The 18,806-nt window shown below is 51.4% G+C and overlaps 1 protein-coding gene across 1 annotated transcript in view; it reads left to right on the top strand.

Moving 5' to 3' along the window:
- The window catches only part of VAC14 (VAC14 component of PIKFYVE complex), a 58,489-nt gene that overhangs the window by 23,325 nt on the left and 16,358 nt on the right, over positions 1 to 18,806 (top strand). Inside the window, exons 13-14 of the mRNA XM_063167903.1 lie at positions 4,319 to 4,472; positions 14,503 to 14,635. Coding sequence (XP_063023973.1) covers positions 4,319 to 4,472; positions 14,503 to 14,635 — 287 coding nt within the window. The remainder of the gene's footprint in view (positions 1 to 4,318; positions 4,473 to 14,502; positions 14,636 to 18,806) is intronic.

Raw genomic sequence — 18,806 nt, 5'->3', positions numbered from 1 at the left:
ACTGGCATCAGGTGGCATGTGGAGCTCCCATGTCTGCTAATTAAACACATTTAAAGGGGTGCTCTGAGCTGTGACAGTGTTGGGTGCTGCAGGCCTGGCCCTCACACCCCCAGCAGCAGGGACAGTGAGGGATTTACAAAAGCAGGAGGGTGGGCAGGGAGTTTTCAGGTTCCAGCTTGTTTTGGGATGGCTGTAGCTCTGTTACCAAGTGCCTTCCCCCACTGCCAGCTGTATTTGCTGGTGCTGTGAGCATGTGTCAGCATGACCTGGCAGGATTTGCCCTGGGGAGGAGAGGAGAAGCCCCCGGGCCTTCTGCCTTCCCTCTGCTCCCCATCCTCTCCTGGGAAGGCAAAAAAAGTAGATCTTGGCAAGATCAGAGGATAAAAGTTGCTGTGTTGGGGACCTAAAAAGAGGTTTGGTTAAATTGGTGTGGGAAGATTAATGATGGGCTTTCTTTTCTTTTTCTGTCTTTAAAGCTGGAGGCAGGGGGGGATGCAAGTTTGCTTTTCACACTGTGTGTGTCTGGGGCTCAGCCAGCCTTGCTCCTGGCCACTCCTGGCTCCAGGACTGCCTGCCCATGCTCACCTCCTTCCCTGGCTACAGCTAAAAGTATTAGAAGGAGGAAAAATATAAAACAAATGGGGCTGTATTTATGTTGTGGAGAAGGAGAAAGCACCCAGCAGCATCCTTGGCTTTTCCTTGTTCCCACTGGGTCTCTCCACCACCTGCAGTGCCCATCCTGGAGATGCCATGGGAGTTTCCACAGCCTCCCAGATTTTTGGGCCTCTTTGAAGTGCTTTGCAGCCCTTCATGTTCTTGTTTTCTGTCTTGGTATTATCTTGCTTCAGCTGAATTCCCATCTTTTCCTTAGCAAGAATAACCTGATCTTGAGTGCCCCATTTCATTGCCCAGGGAATATTAGATGTCCACTAGGACATCCAAGGCCATCCAGGAGCATCTCCCTGCTGCACACAGGCATTTTAATTTATTCCTGTTTTTCACAGCTTATCTGTAAATACCAGCAAGGACAGCACCTTGAGGAGCCAGTCCTTACCCTCCCACTGCATGTGTCCCAGGAGCTGCTGCTGCAGCCTGCTCTGGTGTCCTAGTAGTCATCATGTGCTGTGGGATGCTAAGTCTCACTCCCAGGGGTCTGCAGCACATTTGGGGTCCCCTCCCCTTCCTCTGCCTTGGGCTGGGGCCAGCCCGGGGTTCTGACAAGAGACAAATGCCCCCCCTTCTTGCAGGAGCACCGAGGCACCGCTTTGCACGCACAGGGAGGTGCATCCCACCCAGCACAGCCCATCCAGGGGCTGCTTCCCCCGTGCCACTGCCAGCAGAGCTGCTCTCAGCTCCATTCAACCAGAACAAGCGGCAAATTAACCTGACCTAGATCTGGAGAAGCTGACAGTTGTGTGTGCCCTCAAAATCTGTGCTCTGGAGGCAACGCAGGGAGAAATCTTGCCTATTCTCAGAGAGGAGAAATAGCTGCTTATTTATAACTGTCTGGAAACCTGCTTCTCATTCCCTGGCCACCCAGAGCTCATCCTCTTCCATGCTGCTCTTCATCCCTGTGCTGGGAATGGCTTGAGACATTGGACAGGTCTCCCCATCCATCATGACGCTGCTTCTCCTGCTCCTTCCTATTTACACTAACCAGGCACACGTTTCCCCACAGCAGGGCACACTGTCCTATGTCTCATCACCACTGGGAAACCTTCCCAGAAATCCCCTTGGGACCAGAAAACGCCCTTGGGGGCTGATCCTGCGGGCTGGCTGTCAGGATCACACCTTTGCCTGGCAGCTGGGCTGGGCTCTGCCCTCATCTCCAGCGCTGTGGGTCCGAGGGCCGCGGGGCTCCTGAGGGACGGGCCCGGCCCGCTCCTGGCGCAGCCGGCCGTTGCCATGGCAATGGCAGGATATTGCTTTCTTACAGCCTCCTGGCTCGCACAAAGCCAGCCAGCTCCAGCTCTGCTCAGCACGGCGATGTGCAGTGCATACCAAGCACTCCTGCCTTTCCTCTGTCCCCAGCTGGGAACCCTCTCCAGAGCGTGCGGGAAGAATCAGCGGGAGCTGGAGCTTCCTGCCTCTTTCCCACGGCTGGAAAACCCCAGCTCTTTGCTGCCTGCTCTTCCTCCCAATGCTCATGTACTGATCCCTCCTGATTGTTATTTCCTCCCATGTTTTTCAGTGGCAAAATTCAGCCTATGCTGCTTTTTCCACCTCCTGCCTCTAACCTACCACAGGGGGGATATTCCTTAACCTCTCCAAAGCTGTGCTCTCCCTGGATACCCTCCAGTGGTGCTGGTCTCTGCTGCCCTGGCTACCCTGGCCAGAGCATCCTGAACCCAAGCAAGATCTCAGAGATGGGGCTCATGACGAAGCTCTGAGAGGCTGGATTAAGGATCTGACCTCAAGGCATGACTCTGAAAGCTTTGTGATGCAGCAGTTGTTTCTTGCCTAGCCTGGGGGCTTGGTTGTGTTTCCTCAAGCTGTCGGAGCTGCTGGTGAAAACTCAGCTGGGTGATGTGGCTGGGTGGGGGCACCAGGGCAGCAGTGAGTGCAGCAGGAAGGCAGTCATGAGTGGCCAGGTCATGCTGAACATCAGCTACACAGTGCCTCAGCTCCTGGTTGTGTTGGGTTTGGCAAAATGCACCACATGAATGAGAGTCCTGGCTCTTGCCTGACTGCCAGCCCTCACAGCCAAGCCCTGAGTCCCTTTGCCAGTTTCAGCCAACATGACTTGGAAGCCTTTATGGGTGTTATTTCCCCATTGTGAGAGCCTGAGAACCAAGCTGGTGCCTGTTCAAAGGCTGCAAGTTCAGCTGAGTCACATGATGAGCCACTAGAGAACCTACACAGGGCTTCAGGAGAGCTGGCATCCTGGGCTCTGCTCAGAGACATCCTCCACTTGAAACTAAACACAGCCAGCATCTCTGTCTGAGCCACAGGTGCCTGAAATCCAGGCAGGGAGGGAGGACCAAGGTGTTCCCTCTGCCAGGGACCACAGACTCCTCTCCCTGGAAGAGGATGAAGGCTGGTGGTGGCAGGGTCCTCCCACCCTGGCAGTGAGCTCCCAGCCTTGACAGCATCACAGAGGTGCTGCATTCTTCAGGGACAGAAGTAAAAGTTGTTGTCTTTTTTTTCCCCTGCCTTTGGGAGCTGTGAGTTGAGACTTAATCATGTTTATAGGCACAGGGTCTTCCCAAGCATGCTGGAGCCTTGTGGTGCTTGTGGCAGGCTGCTTCCTCACCAGTGCCTAGACACCACACTGCCTGCTCTGAGGCTGCTGGGGGCTTGAAAATCAGCCTTAATTACAAAAAAAAACCTCCAAAAATGCATTTAGCTTAAGATATCTGTGCAAAAGAAAAACCGAGGAGCTCCTCCTTCTGATTTTAAGGGGTTGTATTTTCCAGCATGATAAAAAAAAAAAAAAAAACAACCATAATTGGCTTTTTGTTTTTCCAAGGGTAGGGGTTTTCTATGTTATCTCAGAAACTAAAACTCATATAGCTGCAGCTCTTCAGAAAGATGCATTGTGAGTGTACAGGGAAAGCCTGGGATGCTGTTCTGCTGGGCAGAGTGTGGTTGGGATGTGCTGTGCCAGATGTTGAGGAGTAAAGACGTGGCAGTTGACCCTTTTTGGCAGCCTTTTTGCTCTGCACAGCCGTGCTGCACTTAGAGCATCAGGGACAGCTCATGAAACATCTCGACCCAAGGACGTTTGAATGAAGGGGGACCCAAAATAGCCTGAGACATGAGAAGGGTTGGGGATGGAAAAAAAAATCCCACCCAGTAATAACTTCTCCAGAAGTGCTACATATAGACTGATTTGGTGACTTCTGGAAAGAAGGAGCTATGAAATCTGAATGGCAGCTCTGGCTTGACATCCTGAGCTGAGGCTTCGCTGGGAGGCTGCCTTGCAGAGGGGAGCTGGCTGGCATGTGCCTCCAGAACATCCCTGTGCTCTTGCTGGGATTGTCCCAAATCTGGGGTTATGAAGGGAACACAAATCCCAGATTTCCACAAAGTGGGACAAGGGGAAAGCAAGCCCTATTCCTGGTTGTATAAATTTGGTTTGATTTCATATTCTTCCTTGGGACTCTCAGAGCAGAAACTGGCAGTTTTTTTCTCTTTTGTCTTTCCTTCCCCATCCCCTCTGCAAACATTTGAAATTTCCACTTGGAATTTTGTAGGTAGCCCTCTTTTACTATACCTTTCTCAATGTGCTGGGATTTGGTGTTTGCTTCCCAGCTCACCCTCTCTGTGTGTGGATTTGGGAAGGAAAGCTCACCCTGCACCATCCCTCTCTCCACAGGTTATCCTGAAGGACCTGGAGCTGCTGGCTGAGATTGCTTCTTCCCCAGCAGGACAGACAGAGGAGGGTCACGGTCCCTCCGATGGCTCCGACGTGCGACCTGGCCCCGTGGAGCTGCATGTCCCAGCCAGGCCTGGCCAGCTGAGCTCCTCCAGTGAGTGCCCCTGTGCCACAGCTCCGTGCCTCCCTGCTCCCGGGCTCTCCCCATCTTCCATGGCACCAGTCAGGTTTGCTCGGGCAAAAGGAGAAGCTTATTTTACAGTAATAAATCAATGTCTTCATCCCCGCCCAGCACAGTTTGGGAATCGAGTCTGCCATGGCACAGACCAGGGTGCTGCTTTTATTTTTGCTGCTTTTTCCCCTAGTTTGTGTTTTGGGGATTTAGGGCTCAGTTTAGCAGCAGGATGCCCCAGAGGCCAGTGTGGAGAGATATCGTTGTTGTCCTACTTTTTATGGGACCTTGGGCTCCAGCCTCTTTTCTCCTTGTAAAAGCCCTCAGAGCCCTAGAATCAGTGCAGGATGAGATGCTGGCTGCAATCCCAGATCTCCAAAACATCCATAGATCTGCAGAGGGATCCCTGTGCCAGGCTGCCCACATTGGCTATGAACTGTTATGTTGCTCTGAGTGCGTGGCAAAACCTCAGGAGAGCGATGAAGAGGGACGATCCTATTTTCTGGGGACTCGGGAGATTTAAAAAAAAATAACCTTTCATTAATTATCCTGCACACGGGGAAATTTTTTTCACCTTCCCTTGTCTGTGGTTCATGCTTTACAGTTGCTTGGCTTCTCCTTCTCCTCCTCTGCTGCTATTTAAGGGCCTCCCTGTTGTACTCCCCAGGCCAGGTTGTCCCAGCCAAAAGCACGTTTCATGTGAGCTTTGGATTGCAACCCAAGCACTGAGCCAAGGCTGCCTCTCCCTGCAGAGGATGCAGCCACAGGGCCTTGCAAAATCACCACCAGAGTGAGAGGCTTTCCTTTCCCATCCCAAGGCTTTGTTTTCTCTGAACATCCTGGATCGCTCACCCCTCCCTGGTCTTATAAATCACTGCACCAGCAACTAGCTTGGGTCTTTGGCTGTTTAGGGTGGGATTTTTTTTTGTGGATCTACCTGTTTCCTGCTGGCAGCTTTATCTCTGCAATGGAGAGGTGAGGGCTGCAGAGCTGGTGACCTCCCTGAGCTTTCTGCAAGTCCCATCCATCCTCCCACTGTCAGAAGTGAGACTGCCTGGGTGGAGCAGCTCCTGCAGCGCTGGCCAAGCAGCTGAGGAGCTGCAGTTCAGCTCACACTGATGGTTGTCTGAGGTTTCCTTCCTTCTGGATGATCTAAAAATAGCAGGCTGGATGGCGTGGATCCTAACGGCTGCCGTGGCCCCTGTTAGCTATCTGGAAGAGCAACTTGGCTTCACTTACTTAAGTGTAACCTTTAAAAAGAGTCTGGCTCTCCCCTCCTGGAGTAGATCTGCTGGAGCCAGAGCTCCTGTTGCCCCAGGGTGGGACAGCTTGCCCCCACACAGGTCCTGCTGGGCTCTGGCTTCCTCACCTATTTTCCTCTTCCCTATAATGCACAAGAAAATTGTTCCTTAAGAATTTATTTGGAGCTGAGCTTTGCAGGGTCATTGGCTTTTAACCAAAGGCAGATGTTTTTGGGGAGGGGAAAAGGAGCTGGTTCATTGGCCTTGGGCGTTTATCATGGCCCCAGTCCCGTCTGGCTTTGACCACCCAAGGATGAGACCGGATGGGCTGCTGGGGAGTTCCCCCAGGGAAACTGAGGGTCAGAGCTGGGCCAGGACCTTCCTGGATTATGCCTTGAAAATCAGAGGCTCCTGGAAAATACTCCTTTTGCCAGAAGACTGCTTGAAGGGAGGACTTTTTGGAGCAGGACAGTGGCCAGTGGAAATCCCCATGTCAGCATGGTCCTGGATGGTGAGAGCAAGTGAGCCAAAACTCTGCCATTCCCAGGCAAAAATCATGAGGTGATGGCAACAGAGAGAGGGTGTACCCCTTTCTGGAGTCACTGGTTTTGTACTGGGATATATGGGATTGTTCCCTGCTGTGGTTCAGACAGTGCTGTATTGGCAGTAGGATGGATGCTGTTGTCCCATTAGAGTGGGGGCTGCAGGGTCCCAGCTCTTCTCCCCAGGGTTAAATCTCTCCATTCCTTCATCCACTTTAGACTGAGTTGCCCTTGGAGCCAGTAGTGGGAGGAGAGCTGCTGAGCTATCCCAACCCAAATCCTCTCCTATCCCAGAGGCCCTTCCAAATGTGCAGTTGGTGGCTTTGCAGGTAAACAAGCAGGGTCACCCTTTGAAATCCTTGAGCTCGTGGCAGATTTCCTGCGGTGCTCTCTGTCCTGGCGCTCCAGGCTTGGCTAGCCAAGCAGTAAGGGCAGGAGTGGAGGTGGAAGGGGCCAGTGCCCCCACGGTCTTCCCCGCGTTTCCTCTCTCTCCCTTTCTTCCCTCGGGATGTGTTTATGCAGTTGTTTCCCTGCCATTGAGTTTGGTTTCCTTCAGATGCTGGTTGATTAGTCAGGAAAGCCGTGTCCCACTTCCGCAGCCCGTTCCCAGCTCCAGTTTTTATTTAGCCACTTTGTTCTCCGGTTACGTAAGGTCAGCTGCCCTCGACGCCTTCTCCAAGCACAATGAACTGGGGCCGGCCCAGCTCAGCACTGCCCGGGAGACCCAGCACCTCCTCCTGACCTGCTCCGGCTGCCCTGGGAGAGGGTGGCTGGTTTGGCCTCCAGGAGTGTCACCCTGGTACCTTCTGCCCACTCTTCCAGGGACAAGGGCTGCAGGGCTGTGCCCAAGAGCTTCCCGGTTTTTGGAGTGATTGTGCAAATGCCAGTCTGGTCAGTACAATGGGAATCCAGTGCCTGCTTTGCTTTGGGAGTGTCTTTTCCAACCATGGAAAGTTGAGACAAGTTGCAGATGACCTGAGAGTGGTTGTCACCAAAGTGAGCAGGTCAAGGGAGGTGGTTCTGTGCCTTTACTCCACTCTGGTGAGACCCCATCTGGAAGACTGCATCCAGATTGGGAGCCCTCAGCACAGGAAGGACAAGGACCTGTTGTAGCAAGCCCAGAGGAGGCCACAGAGATAATCAGAGGCTGGAGCACCTCTGCTGAGGAGACAGACTGGGAGTTGAGGTTGTTCAGTCTGGAGAAGGTTCCAGGGAGACCTTAGAGCCTCTTCCAGTGCCTGAAAGGGCTCCAGAAAAACTGGACAGGGACTTTGGACAAGGCATGGAGTGACAAGACATGGGGGAATGGCTTCAAGCTGAAAGAGAGTAATTTTAGATTAAGTATTAGGAAGAAATTCTTCACTGTGACGATGGTAAAGCACTGGAAGAGATTGCCCAGAGATGTGAAGTGCTATCCCTAGAAGTGTTGAAGGGCTCTGAGCAGCCTGGTCTAGTGGGAGGGGTCCCTGCCCATGGCAAGGGGGTTGGACTAAAGGCCTTTAAATGTCCCTTCCAACCCAAACCATTCCATGATACCATAGGTGGAAGCCCTCCAGCCTCATCTACAGCTCTGCTTTGCACAAGAGACAGAAGCTCATTCCAAAAGGATGCCAGACCAGCTGCTGCCTTGCACAGGGTAGCTCTTGCACACATCTCTTCCTTCCTTTCTGCACAGCTTTGTAAGGTGAAGCAGTTACAGCCCTTTGTTTCCTCTCCAGCTTGGTCCGGTCTCTCCTGCCTGGCTTCCTGCCGGAGGTGGTGGGGACAGTGCTGCACCCTCTGAGCACCTCACGCTATAGGATGTTTGCTGGGAGTCTGATTCCATGTGTGGAGTCACTAATGTGCCTGAGGTCCCTGGTTTCCACTGGCAGTCCATGGATATCCCAGGAGTCAGTGGATTACTCTGGAGGAGACTGCTAGAAGTCCCTCAGAAATGTAGTCTCTTGAGTTTAGTCCTGCTGTATCCCCCCTGGAGAACATGCAGCATTCCAGAGTAGAGATATTCTGTTTTAGGGGTTTGCTTTTGACATATCTTTGGGGGGATTTTATTCTCAGTGAGCCAAACCACTCCCTTTTTGTTGTCTGTGGCTTCAATTGTGTCATTGTAGGTCTGCAGAGGTGGCAGCGTATGACAAGGTCCCACCTCCAGACAGTCCGTAAAATGTTAGGGCAGCCTCTGCAAGAATCAGGTGAGAGTCTGTAGTGTGCAGGAGGTCCATGAAAAGTAGAAAAGAGAAGGTGACTTCCTGTCAGATGGCTCAGATCTGCTAAACTGCTATTTCCAGTGTCAGAGAAGGAAAAAAGTGAAACCCTTCCTTACTCATCCTCCCCACAAAAGGCAGTGAGGCAGATGACATCACACCATTAACCACTTGCACTTGAAGGAGCCAGTTTCCAACAGTTTTTGTAGAATCAGGAGTGTGACAGCAGGGAGCAGAGGAGCCAAGCAGGCAGGAGAAAAGAAGGCTGTCCTGAGTGCTCCAAATTCAGCAGTCTGGCTCCTGATGTTTGGTGTCTGTGGCATCTCTTTTCCTACTGGCCTGAAGCTGTTCAGGAGTGTTGATTGTCAAAAACACTTTTGTGCTTCTTGAGAAGGAGAGGAGTTTGAAAGAAGGGCTGATCTGTTTGTTTTCCTGGATGCAGTGTAATAGAGGAGCTGGGATGCCTTGGAAAGCCCCAGGAGAGACCATCCAGATGTAGTGTTAACTCGCCTGGCATGCCTCCAGGTATCCATCTCTCCTGAGATGGTCACAGCACACAGCCAGCCACAAAGCCTGGGGATTCCCAAATAACAGCTGGGATTACTGATTTGTAGTGGTGGACAAAGGAGAAGTTGATGGTGTAGATAAATCAGTCATAGCCAAGCTTCCTTTGGAGTTACTTTGCTGGGCTGCCTCAGTTTCCCAAAGATGTTATGAGGAATTTGTAGGGTGAGGTGAGGAATGAGGTGAAAAACAAACTAGCAAAATGAGTATTAGTAGGAAAAGGGCCCGGCAAACCCGATTGCTGCTCATGTCTTCAGGTTGTGTTCCGTATACTTTACCTTTCCATGCAGGAGCTTCAGCCCACTCTAATCTCACCTTGAAACTTATCCATTCCTGGTTTGCATCTCTGCTGGGTACTTTGTGCTCCTGAGCAATGGCTGAGCTATACCCTTGCTGCATTTTTGCTTATTGATTTACCTTAGCAAAGAAAAATGGGGCAGTAGTGAACTGCTAACCTTACTAGGAAAACCATCAGGATTATCATTGCCTGCTGCCTTCCTCCAAGGCAGCCATGAGCACAGACCCTGCATAAGGTGGGGGAGAGCAAGGAGCAGCAAAAGCCTCATTTGGCATCAAAATATGTCCCCCAACCATTCTGGGACCCCCTTTTTGTCAAGATGTTGAAGTCGGGAATTACAAACCCATGGCTCTTTAGCCAGGTAGGCAGGGGAGAAACATCCATGTGTGTCCAAGCAAAACCAGGCTGAGCACAGCCCCTGGCTGTACAATCCAGATTTTTGGTGGGTTTATTTCGTCAGCAGCATCCTGTGCTCTGCAAAGGGGAGAGTAGAGGTTTTCCAGAGCCCAGCTGAGCTGCCGACATGTTCACATCTGTTTCCAGCTACGCCCTGCGCCGGCTTTCTGGGAGGAGGAGGGGAGGATTTGCCTTTTTTACCAGCTCTATTTTTATCTTGCTCCGCGAGGCTTCGCCACTCTGTGTTTGCAAAAGCTAAAATTCAAAACATCCTGGGGAAGGCTGCCGGGGGGAGACGCTGCACAGATTCCCACGTCGCTGCCCGGGGTTTCGCCCAGCACCATCTGGCAGCGCCAACTCCCACGCCGCTGGCGCTCGGGCCGGCTCAGGGCTCGCGGACCAGCTCCGGCTGCCGCTGCGTTTATCCCTGGTGCTCCCAGAAGAGCTGGGGGAGATCATTCTCTGGGCTGAGCTGGAAACATGATGCCTTGGGGAAAGCGCTCGGGTGGGAAGGATGCTTGGCCTCGCCAACTCTTAGCTTACCCTGCCTATATCCGAGCTGAAATTGCTTCAATTAGAGATTGTGGTAAATCATTTTAGCTAAACCACCGCAAATACCCTTGTGGATACTCTTTAACCAGCTTACCCAGCTTTAGCTCGCTTCGGAAAGGAATCAATTCTGCTCCAATCTTATTTCAATTTGGTTTCAATGGAGTTAAGCAAGTCCACACCGGTTTTAATTAAGACTAGTTTGAAACCAATTATAGTAAATTAATAGAAGTTATGTTTTATGCCAAGGTGAAGTTCAGAACTTTGTGGCTGAGATAGGAAAATCCGAGTTAGTTTCGGAGTCTGCCAGGCTCGCCCGGAGCAATGTGGGGACACTTTGGATACTGTAGGTCTCGACACAGCTCAGCCCATCAAGCAGCCAGACAGCCTGAATGTTCCAGGGTGATGTACAATATATATTTATAAGGGCCTTAATATAGATCCCTAATTGCCTGTCTCGGTTGATTTATAGTGTGGCCACGCAGGCGATGGGAACAGCGTGAGCTGCTGGTGAGCGCTCAGGGATGCACTGGGGTTTGCAGACATTCGCTGTGCTCCGCTCGAGCTGGCACTCATGGCTGGGGGAACAGATGTTGGTATTGACTTAGATGATCCAAGAAGCCTGCTTGTGTCCCTGGCTCTACCCCAGTCTGTGAAGGGAATCTGGGGAAAGGATTTGTTAGCCTGGCATGCTGGGATGCAGAAGGTTGCTGTAGCCATTGGTAGGACAAGGGATAATGGTGTGAATCTGACAGAATATGTTTAGTTTAGCTATTAGAAAGAAATTCTTTATTGTGAGGGTGATGAGTTACTGGCACAGGTTGCTAAGAGAAGGTGTGGCTGCCCCATCCCTGTGAGTGTTCAAGGCCAGATTGGATGGAGCTCTGAGCAACCTGGTCTCGTGGAAGGTGTCCCTGCCCGTTGCAGAGGGGTTGGAACTAGATGAGCTTTAAGATCCCTTCTGTGATTCAATTATAAGGACCCAGGCTGATGTGGACTCGCTGCGGCCATATAGCTGCAATTCCCACATGCCTTTTGTCATGTTTCACTGCTCTGATGTTCCTCTGAGCCCAAATTTCCCATTTGTTCCTATTCTTGTGGATGTCTGGACTGAGTTTCATCATTGCTTTGAGCATGGATCTTTCTTCTTCCAGCTCCCTCCTCCACACCAGATTAAAAAAAAAAAAAAAAAAAAAAAGCAGAGCTGTGACGTGCCACCAGCCCCAGCTACGTTAACAGCAGATCTGGCAGGTTACGGATCTGCAAAGTCTTTTGCTTCAGGGAAAGGGGGAGAGGTGCAAGCTTCAATTAATTATGCCACAGTTTTCTTAACACTTCTTCCTGCTTGTCTCTCGTGCTTCAGAGAAAACACTTGACAAGCTGCTCCCACAGTTCTGTCGGGCTGGGAATGCCACTGTGCTGAGCTGTAACCCTCAGGGCAGCGAGCTGAGCTCTGGGCTACGCCAGGAAGGGTTACACCATGGCACACAAGGTGCCAGCCACTTCCTAGACATCCTGTAAACAGAGCAAACGGGAAGTTTGGAGGATTGGGAGGCTTTGGAAAAGAACTGCTTTGCCTGCTTGGAAGAAGTATTGCCTGTTTAAGCTCCATCTGAGGTTTGGTTGAGCCTTTTACAGCCTGGCAGACTCTGACACCCTGGTTTCTCATTCCCAGCATTAGCCCTAGAGAGCACTGGCAAGGCTGCTCTGGCATGGTGTGTCACAGTGGAAACTTTCTTTAGGAACATGCAGGCATAGCTCCTGTGCATGGGCAAAGGATGGAGAAATGATCCCTCTGGAGTTCAGTCTCAGTGCTCCCAGAAGCAAAGGATGGTGAAAAGGCTCCCTGGAGTAGGCATGCTCACATGCTTTCTTCTAGGAAAAACAGGGCACAGACTTGTTTTCACAATCTCTGTATCCCAGTCCTTCCTTGCATCCAGGCTGGGCAGAAGGGTCCAAGGTTCAGGAACCAGTTGATGGAAGACAACAGCAGTACTGAAGGTCCTGCAGACTAGCTGGGATCTCATCCCCAAGGCAGTTCTGACTTTTGGATACTCAGCTGATCCAGCAGGTCATTCCCAGTCTCCAGCTGGAGATGCAGGGGATGCTGCACCACTTCAGAGCACATTATCTGAAGGTGCTTGTGGCTGGTCTGTCTTGCAGCCACACAGCTCCATACAGCTTTGTCCTGTGCACAACAGAAATGCTGGTCCTGTCAGGGAGGAGAAAAATTGCTGCCTCCTCCTGTTTTTCCTTTGGGATGTGTTTTAGGATATGTAATGTTTGGCTGGAAGACGTGCAAGATGACAATGAGCTGAAAATTGGCTTTGCTTTGTAGAGGGAACACTGTGCCATTGATGCTGCTGTGGGGCTCAGAGAGACTATTTTTGGGGTCTTGAGAAAAGAGAAACTCCAGGATGAGACCTTCCCCCAGACAAGCTACAGCACTGGAGCATTGTTAGCTGGTGGCAATGAAGGTGGGATGTCCTACTTGCTGGTAGCTCGTGTTGCAGCACAACCAGGTTTGGGTGTCTCAGAGTTGCTGAGAAAATGGACAAAAATGCCACTTTGCAGCTTTGAAAGACAGTTTCTGCCTGGTGTTCACCTGCCTTCCCAGGCTGTGCTGGGAGGTTTCAGGCTGAGCTGCAGGCAGGCACAGTGGGAAGGCAGATCTGCCCCATGTCACCTCCAGACCGTGTCTCTGCTCCCTCTTGAGCAGTGCTGAGCAGCTGTAGTGACGACATGTGGGGCATGGCTGCATTTTCACACCGGGTGCTCCCTGCCTTGGAACAAACACACCTTTGTTTTGGAGCACATTGGCTCGGCTGGATCCCTTTTTTTTTCCCTTTGCCCAGATCATCTTCCCTGCAGCTGAGGGGAAACATGATGCGATGGTGAACACTTGTGCTCGGGGAGCTGCCTGCTTCAAAGCCTGGTTTGGGGTTACAGATCTACCAAGGGGTGGGTGAACACACAGCTCCAGCGGGAAGAGGACACCAGGTTCTGGTCAGGATGACCTTGTATTTAATTTTCCTTTTTTTTTGGCTCTGTATGTTCTCTTAGATGTTAAATCCAAACCTGGGGAAGCTGCCCTGCGTGTATCTCTTGTGTATCATTGGGAGAGGCAGGATAGAAAACAGACCAGCAGCTTTTCCATCAGCTTTCCTGGGCTTTGGCAGCTTAATTACATCTTTAATTGGCTGCTCCGTGCTCCGCTGAGTGTCCATGGAAGCAGACAACATCCATAAATCAAACTGCTCAGGTTTCCTTTGGTTATCTGATGGAAATAGTGTGTGAAGAGCAGCCTTGGGGTGCTCGTGTGTGCTGGCTTCCGTCCTTTCCACAGTTAGATGTGGCCTTTCTGAAGGAGAAATTAAGGAAGAGAGCTCCCCTTTTTGCAGAGTCGCCTTTGAAACGCTCTCTCCAAACATTTGCTTTGAACGCTGTCCTGCTAAATAAACCATCTCCCCTGGGGTTTCACTGTGGGAAAAGCAATCTTTACCTGCCAGCTCCCTGCTCTTTTGTTTGGAGGGGATATTTCCCTGAGCTGGCAGCTGCCCCTTTCCCTGCCCTCCCTGCCAAGAGTCTCAGGCCAGGACAATCCCTAAGCCTGGAGCTCTGCTGTGGTTTGACCAGTACGTTATGGTAGCCCTGGGGCACATTGTGTGTTACACTTGTACCAAGTGGCTCCTGCTCAGGAAAATGACATCACCGAGTGTAAACCGGTGTCTGTGCCATGGCTCAGGGCTGAACGTGTGTGTCTGCCACTGCATGCTCACTGGGCTCGGGGCATCTGTGGCTTACAGGGTTGGATTGCAGGCTCTTCAACTCACCAGCAGTCTGGTGGTTTTGGGATGAGTGTACATGCCATATCTGAGGAGATGGAATTGGCTCAATTTAGAGCCTCAGGCACTCCATCTTCTAGCAGCTACTGAAACTGAAGAGCTCTGAGATGAACTCCCAAAATTCCCATTTTAACCCCAGGTGCTGTTTCCAATGTTGTGACCACAAGATGCTTTCCCTTGGGCTGGAGAGAGCTAGGACAGGGCTGGCTCTGCTTGAACCAACCAGATGTGGTTATATGAGGCTTGAAAATCTTTCCATGCCCCTGCCCTTGTCATCTCAGTGCTGTGACCATGTGACCAAGGGCGTCTGCTCTCTCATAAGGCTTTGGCAGCAGGGCCCTGGCAGCTCTAATTTGCTCTCCCCTTGCCTCCCCAGGTACAAAAGGCCTGGAGTGCTCACCCTCCACCCCCACCATGAACTCCTACTTCTACAAGTTCATGATCAACCTGCTCAAGCGCTTCAGCAGTGAACGGAAACTCCTGGAAGCCAGAGGAGCCTTCATCATCAGGTCAGAACACCCCACCAGCCTCACTGAAGCCCCTGAGCACCCCTGGGACGGGTGGGACGGGGATGGCAGGGTCAGGCAGCCCAAGTACTACATGCATTCAGAGTCAAAACCATTTCCTCAAGCTTCCCTCTTACTCCTGCAAACGGTTTTGGAGCAAACGGGATTTGCCTTTCACATGTCAAGGCACCATATTTCTCTCTCCCATCCCTGGAGGCAAAGTGGCTCCTTATTAAACAATGTTGTCAGAGCCTGTTTCGTTAAGAAGCAACTAGACCAGCCAGAGCAGGAGACAGGCTGCACTCAGAGTGCCAAGCTGAGTGAATCCCTCCAGCCGGCTTGGCGAGATGCTCACCCATCCAAAGCCATGTGTTTCAATGCACAGAGTTGGGAGATTTTGCTTCAGCTTTTTAAGGAGAGGCAGAGGCTGGAGAGCCAAATGTTGTGAAGGCTGGAATGCCAAGTGTCGTGGCAGCTGGCAGGCAGTCATCTTTATTGCAATAAAATCTGGGGCAAGGGATAGCTATTCCTCAGCTCACTGGGAAATAACAGGGTTAATGGTCGAGGCAAGGTGGAGAAATCAGTGAGGAGGTTGGTGGAATCAGCTGGCAGGACCCTGGGTTTTCATCCCTTGCTTTCAGGGATGTGGCATCAAAATGAACAGGGGGAGAGCATGAGATAAAAGCCATGCTTCTGTGAGAGAAGAAAATCACCTCTCCAAAGGCACAGAGGTGTGCCAGGTACTGATGAAGAGGTCCCCTCACTTCAGTGGGAAAATACAGCATGCAGAGTTCCCAAAATTTGCTAAGCTGAGCTGGGTGTGGAGTTGTATCTGCTTGGGCAGCAATTTTTGGCCTAAGTCCAGATTCATCCCAGAGAAAATATCCCACTCAGAGTGTCCACTCTCCTCTCACCAGTCAGCACAGCCCCTAGGACAAGCCACCTTGGCAAGGAAGTGACCTCGTGCTGTGTTAGGGAAGCAGGCTGACCAGAGTGACAGTGAGCCTGGGCAGGGTCCCATTGAAAAGCTCTCCTGCACCCTGGCCACCTCCAGCTTTTTCCCTCCAGCTTTGGCAGGAGGAGCCTTGGCTGGCAGGCCCAGCTTTCCCAGCAGCCAGCCAGAGGTGCGGTGGGACTGGCTCACAGCAGCTCAGCAAGCTGAGGCTTTTTAGAGTGACTCATGCCCCAAAAAATCTGGTAAAGCAAAAAAAAAAAAAATTAAAAAATAGATGACTCTGTCCTTTGTCAAGTCACGTTGTTGCTCTTATGGGGTAGATGCAGGACTGGAGCCAAAGTGGTGGTTCTGGGAGGGTGAGCCATGCCCTCAGGTAACAGTGATTAACGCTGAAACCTACTGATGGCAGGTAAAAGACTGGTGTAAACTAACATCTCTGCTGCTTCCAGAAAGAGCAAGATGAAAATAGAGGAGAAAAACTTTTACAGGACTCTCTGGCAAAGATTGATCTCTTGCTGGAGAGGCTCAGTGAATGTGGGAGCCTCATGGAGCTATTTTTAGCCACTTTTCAAATTGAAGCCGTATGCGCGTTCCCACGTTACATCCCTCCCCTGTCCACAAGCCAGCTCAGCTGTTTTGCACAGCAGGGTGAGAAGCCAGCCTCATGTTTGACTTAAGAGATGCTGATGATGTTCCATTTCATCCTGAGCTGAAGAGTGCAAGGGGGACATTTGAGAGACTGGGACAGCATCTGCTGAAGTGTGGTCCGGGACCACTGCTGCCCCTTTCCCAGGCTGGCCTGGGAACACTGGAACAGGGAAGGAGAATAGACCTGTTACGTTTAGGCAATGATTTCCAGCTGAAGGATTAGTGTTCACAGGAAAGGGAAATGGAGGACAGGGGTTTTATTCAAGCACAGCACAGCAGTTTTCCCTGTCACGTTGCTGGTGGGCAAATTCAAAGGTCCATGAGGTCACGTAGGGGATCTGTGATTAAAGGCAGTTTATTTCTAATCCAACTCAAGTTTGTTCATGCTTGGTTTCTGACTCTGAAAGGACTTTAGACACTCTCCTGATATATCCTCAGTCACAGAGACAGAGGTTATAGTACATTGCATGCTTGAGGATAGGAGTGGGGTTTGACCACTGATCTCTGCAGGAGGTGGGGACGTCTCTTGCTCTGTAAGGACCTGTGGTCCCCAAGACAGGTAGAGCTGCTCCAGAGCCTGCCTGATGCTGAGAGATGGGTGAGAGAATTACCTGCAACCCTCCCTGGCACCCTGGCTCAGGCAGAGGTAGGGGCTGTGATGGGTGGTCTCAGCATCAGTAACCCCAGTCCCAAGGTAGGTATCTCGAGATGCTTTGCCAGAGAAGACAGGGTGGAGCTAAGTGGAAAAGCAAACTTCCTTCAAAATAACAGGGAAACAGCTCCAAAAACTTTTATCATTCATAAAGAAGTATCACATGCCCAGCTGAGCCCCAGCAGGAGAAGTTGGACTTGATGGTCCTTATGGGTCCCTTTCAACTCTCTGTCATCTATGATCTGTGAGAAAGGAAGAGCAGCATCCAGGAGAAGGCTCTTCAAAGCTGTTTGGATGCCTCGTGAGTGTCTGGGCAAAGGAGTTGCTGAGGGGATTGCAGTGGTATGAGTCCCATACAGTCTCATGCTGTCACACCCCTCTCCCCTGGAGAAAGAAGGGAAACCTACTCCCATGATCTCTTCCAAATATTTTTTTTTTAATTTGGCATCAGTTTTGTGCATTGCAGCTGACAGGGTTCCTTTGGGGGTCCCTTATCTCTTACTGTCACTTGTGACCTTTTTTAGGCTGGAAGCCAGTACAATTAATCTGCCTTCAAAACTAAGAATACCAAGTGCTGCCTTCTCCTCTCAATCCAGGCATGTTTGCACTCATACATTGCTCCTGAAGTGTTGTCAGAAGCAGGAGCATCAGTTACCTCCCACCTTGATAAGCACATGTGAGGCCTTCCACCCTTCTCACTAATTGCCCTGGCTGGCACGTGGCCATCCTGGATTCACCAGAGCCCTTAAGCAAGAAGCAAATATTCCCATTCAGCTGCTGACCTCTTGGAGCAGCAGAAAAATGCAGAGGAGCTTCCAAAGCATCACATGGCTCCCTGGAGCAGCAGGCTGTCCTCCAGGCAGGAGCCCTGGGCAGGGAAAGCTGCTTGGCCGGTCAGGAGGCAGGCAGCAGAGCGGCACCGAGCTTTTCAGCTCACACTGAGATTTGCAGGCTGGATTTAATTCCTGTTGGTTGGTACCAGTGCAGTGGGATGGGGGGATTAAGGAAGAGGTTAAGCCCTACTGTGTGGACATCAGTGTGGCTGCTCGGAGCACAGTGTGAGGAGAGGGCTGGCTGTCCTTGCAAGGAGCTGTCTTGTCCCCTCAGGCAGGCCCCAGGGTTGATTGTGCAATTTCTGTGGTGTCCCCAGGGTCAGGCTGAGCTCCAGGAGCTGGTTCAACTGGCTAAGTCAAGCCTAGCTCCAAAGCAGCCAGGTTTTTGCTGCTCTCTGAGATGGAACAGCTCAGACATTCATGGCTGATGTACTTGCCACAGCAAATGAACCCTCTAGGGTGTGGGATGTGCTTGAGTGGCTGGAGACATCCCTGTGCATGTCGTGTGGGGATGCTTTGAAGCCCAGCAAGGCCATTTTCTTGCAGAGCAGTGGCACCCTGGGGCAGAGAGGATGCCTGAGTCAGCACTTTGCTCCCCAGGCACAGCCTGCACGCAGGGGTTGTCTCAGCTTGTTTTATAGAGCTGTTAAATGAACCTCCCCCCTGCCCGGCACTTTCTCACAGGGTGTTTTCTGAGGTTAAGCTGCTTGGAAGAGGCCCTGGCGTGACTTTTCAACCACCTGGCATGTGATGCACCTGGTGAGACTTGTCCATTTGACTGGGGATGGTCCTTGGCCTTTGGGGGTATGCTTGAACCCTGTGGGGACTGGCCAGGAGGGCTGGCTGGCTCTGCACTCCCTCTGGAAGACATAGAGTGGAGCGTATAAGGTTGTTCAGCCAATTTATGGCATTAGCTGCAGAGCTGGAAAATCCCAAGTCTCGTGATGGGGCCGCAGATTTATACTTCCAGCAGACGGGAAAAGTTCACCTGGCTGGAAATTCTGACTGTTCTTGAGATCTCAAAGCCCTGCTGGGATGAGGCCAGTGGAGAGCTGGATAATGAGGACAGAGCTGAGGACAAAGACT

The sequence above is a fragment of the Melospiza melodia genome, chromosome 13 (assembly GCF_035770615.1).
Source record: "Melospiza melodia melodia isolate bMelMel2 chromosome 13, bMelMel2.pri, whole genome shotgun sequence".
Taxonomy (NCBI): domain Eukaryota; kingdom Metazoa; phylum Chordata; class Aves; order Passeriformes; family Passerellidae; genus Melospiza; species Melospiza melodia.
The sequence above is the reverse complement of the archived record's forward strand: the minus strand, read 5'-3'. Positions and strand labels throughout refer to the sequence as shown.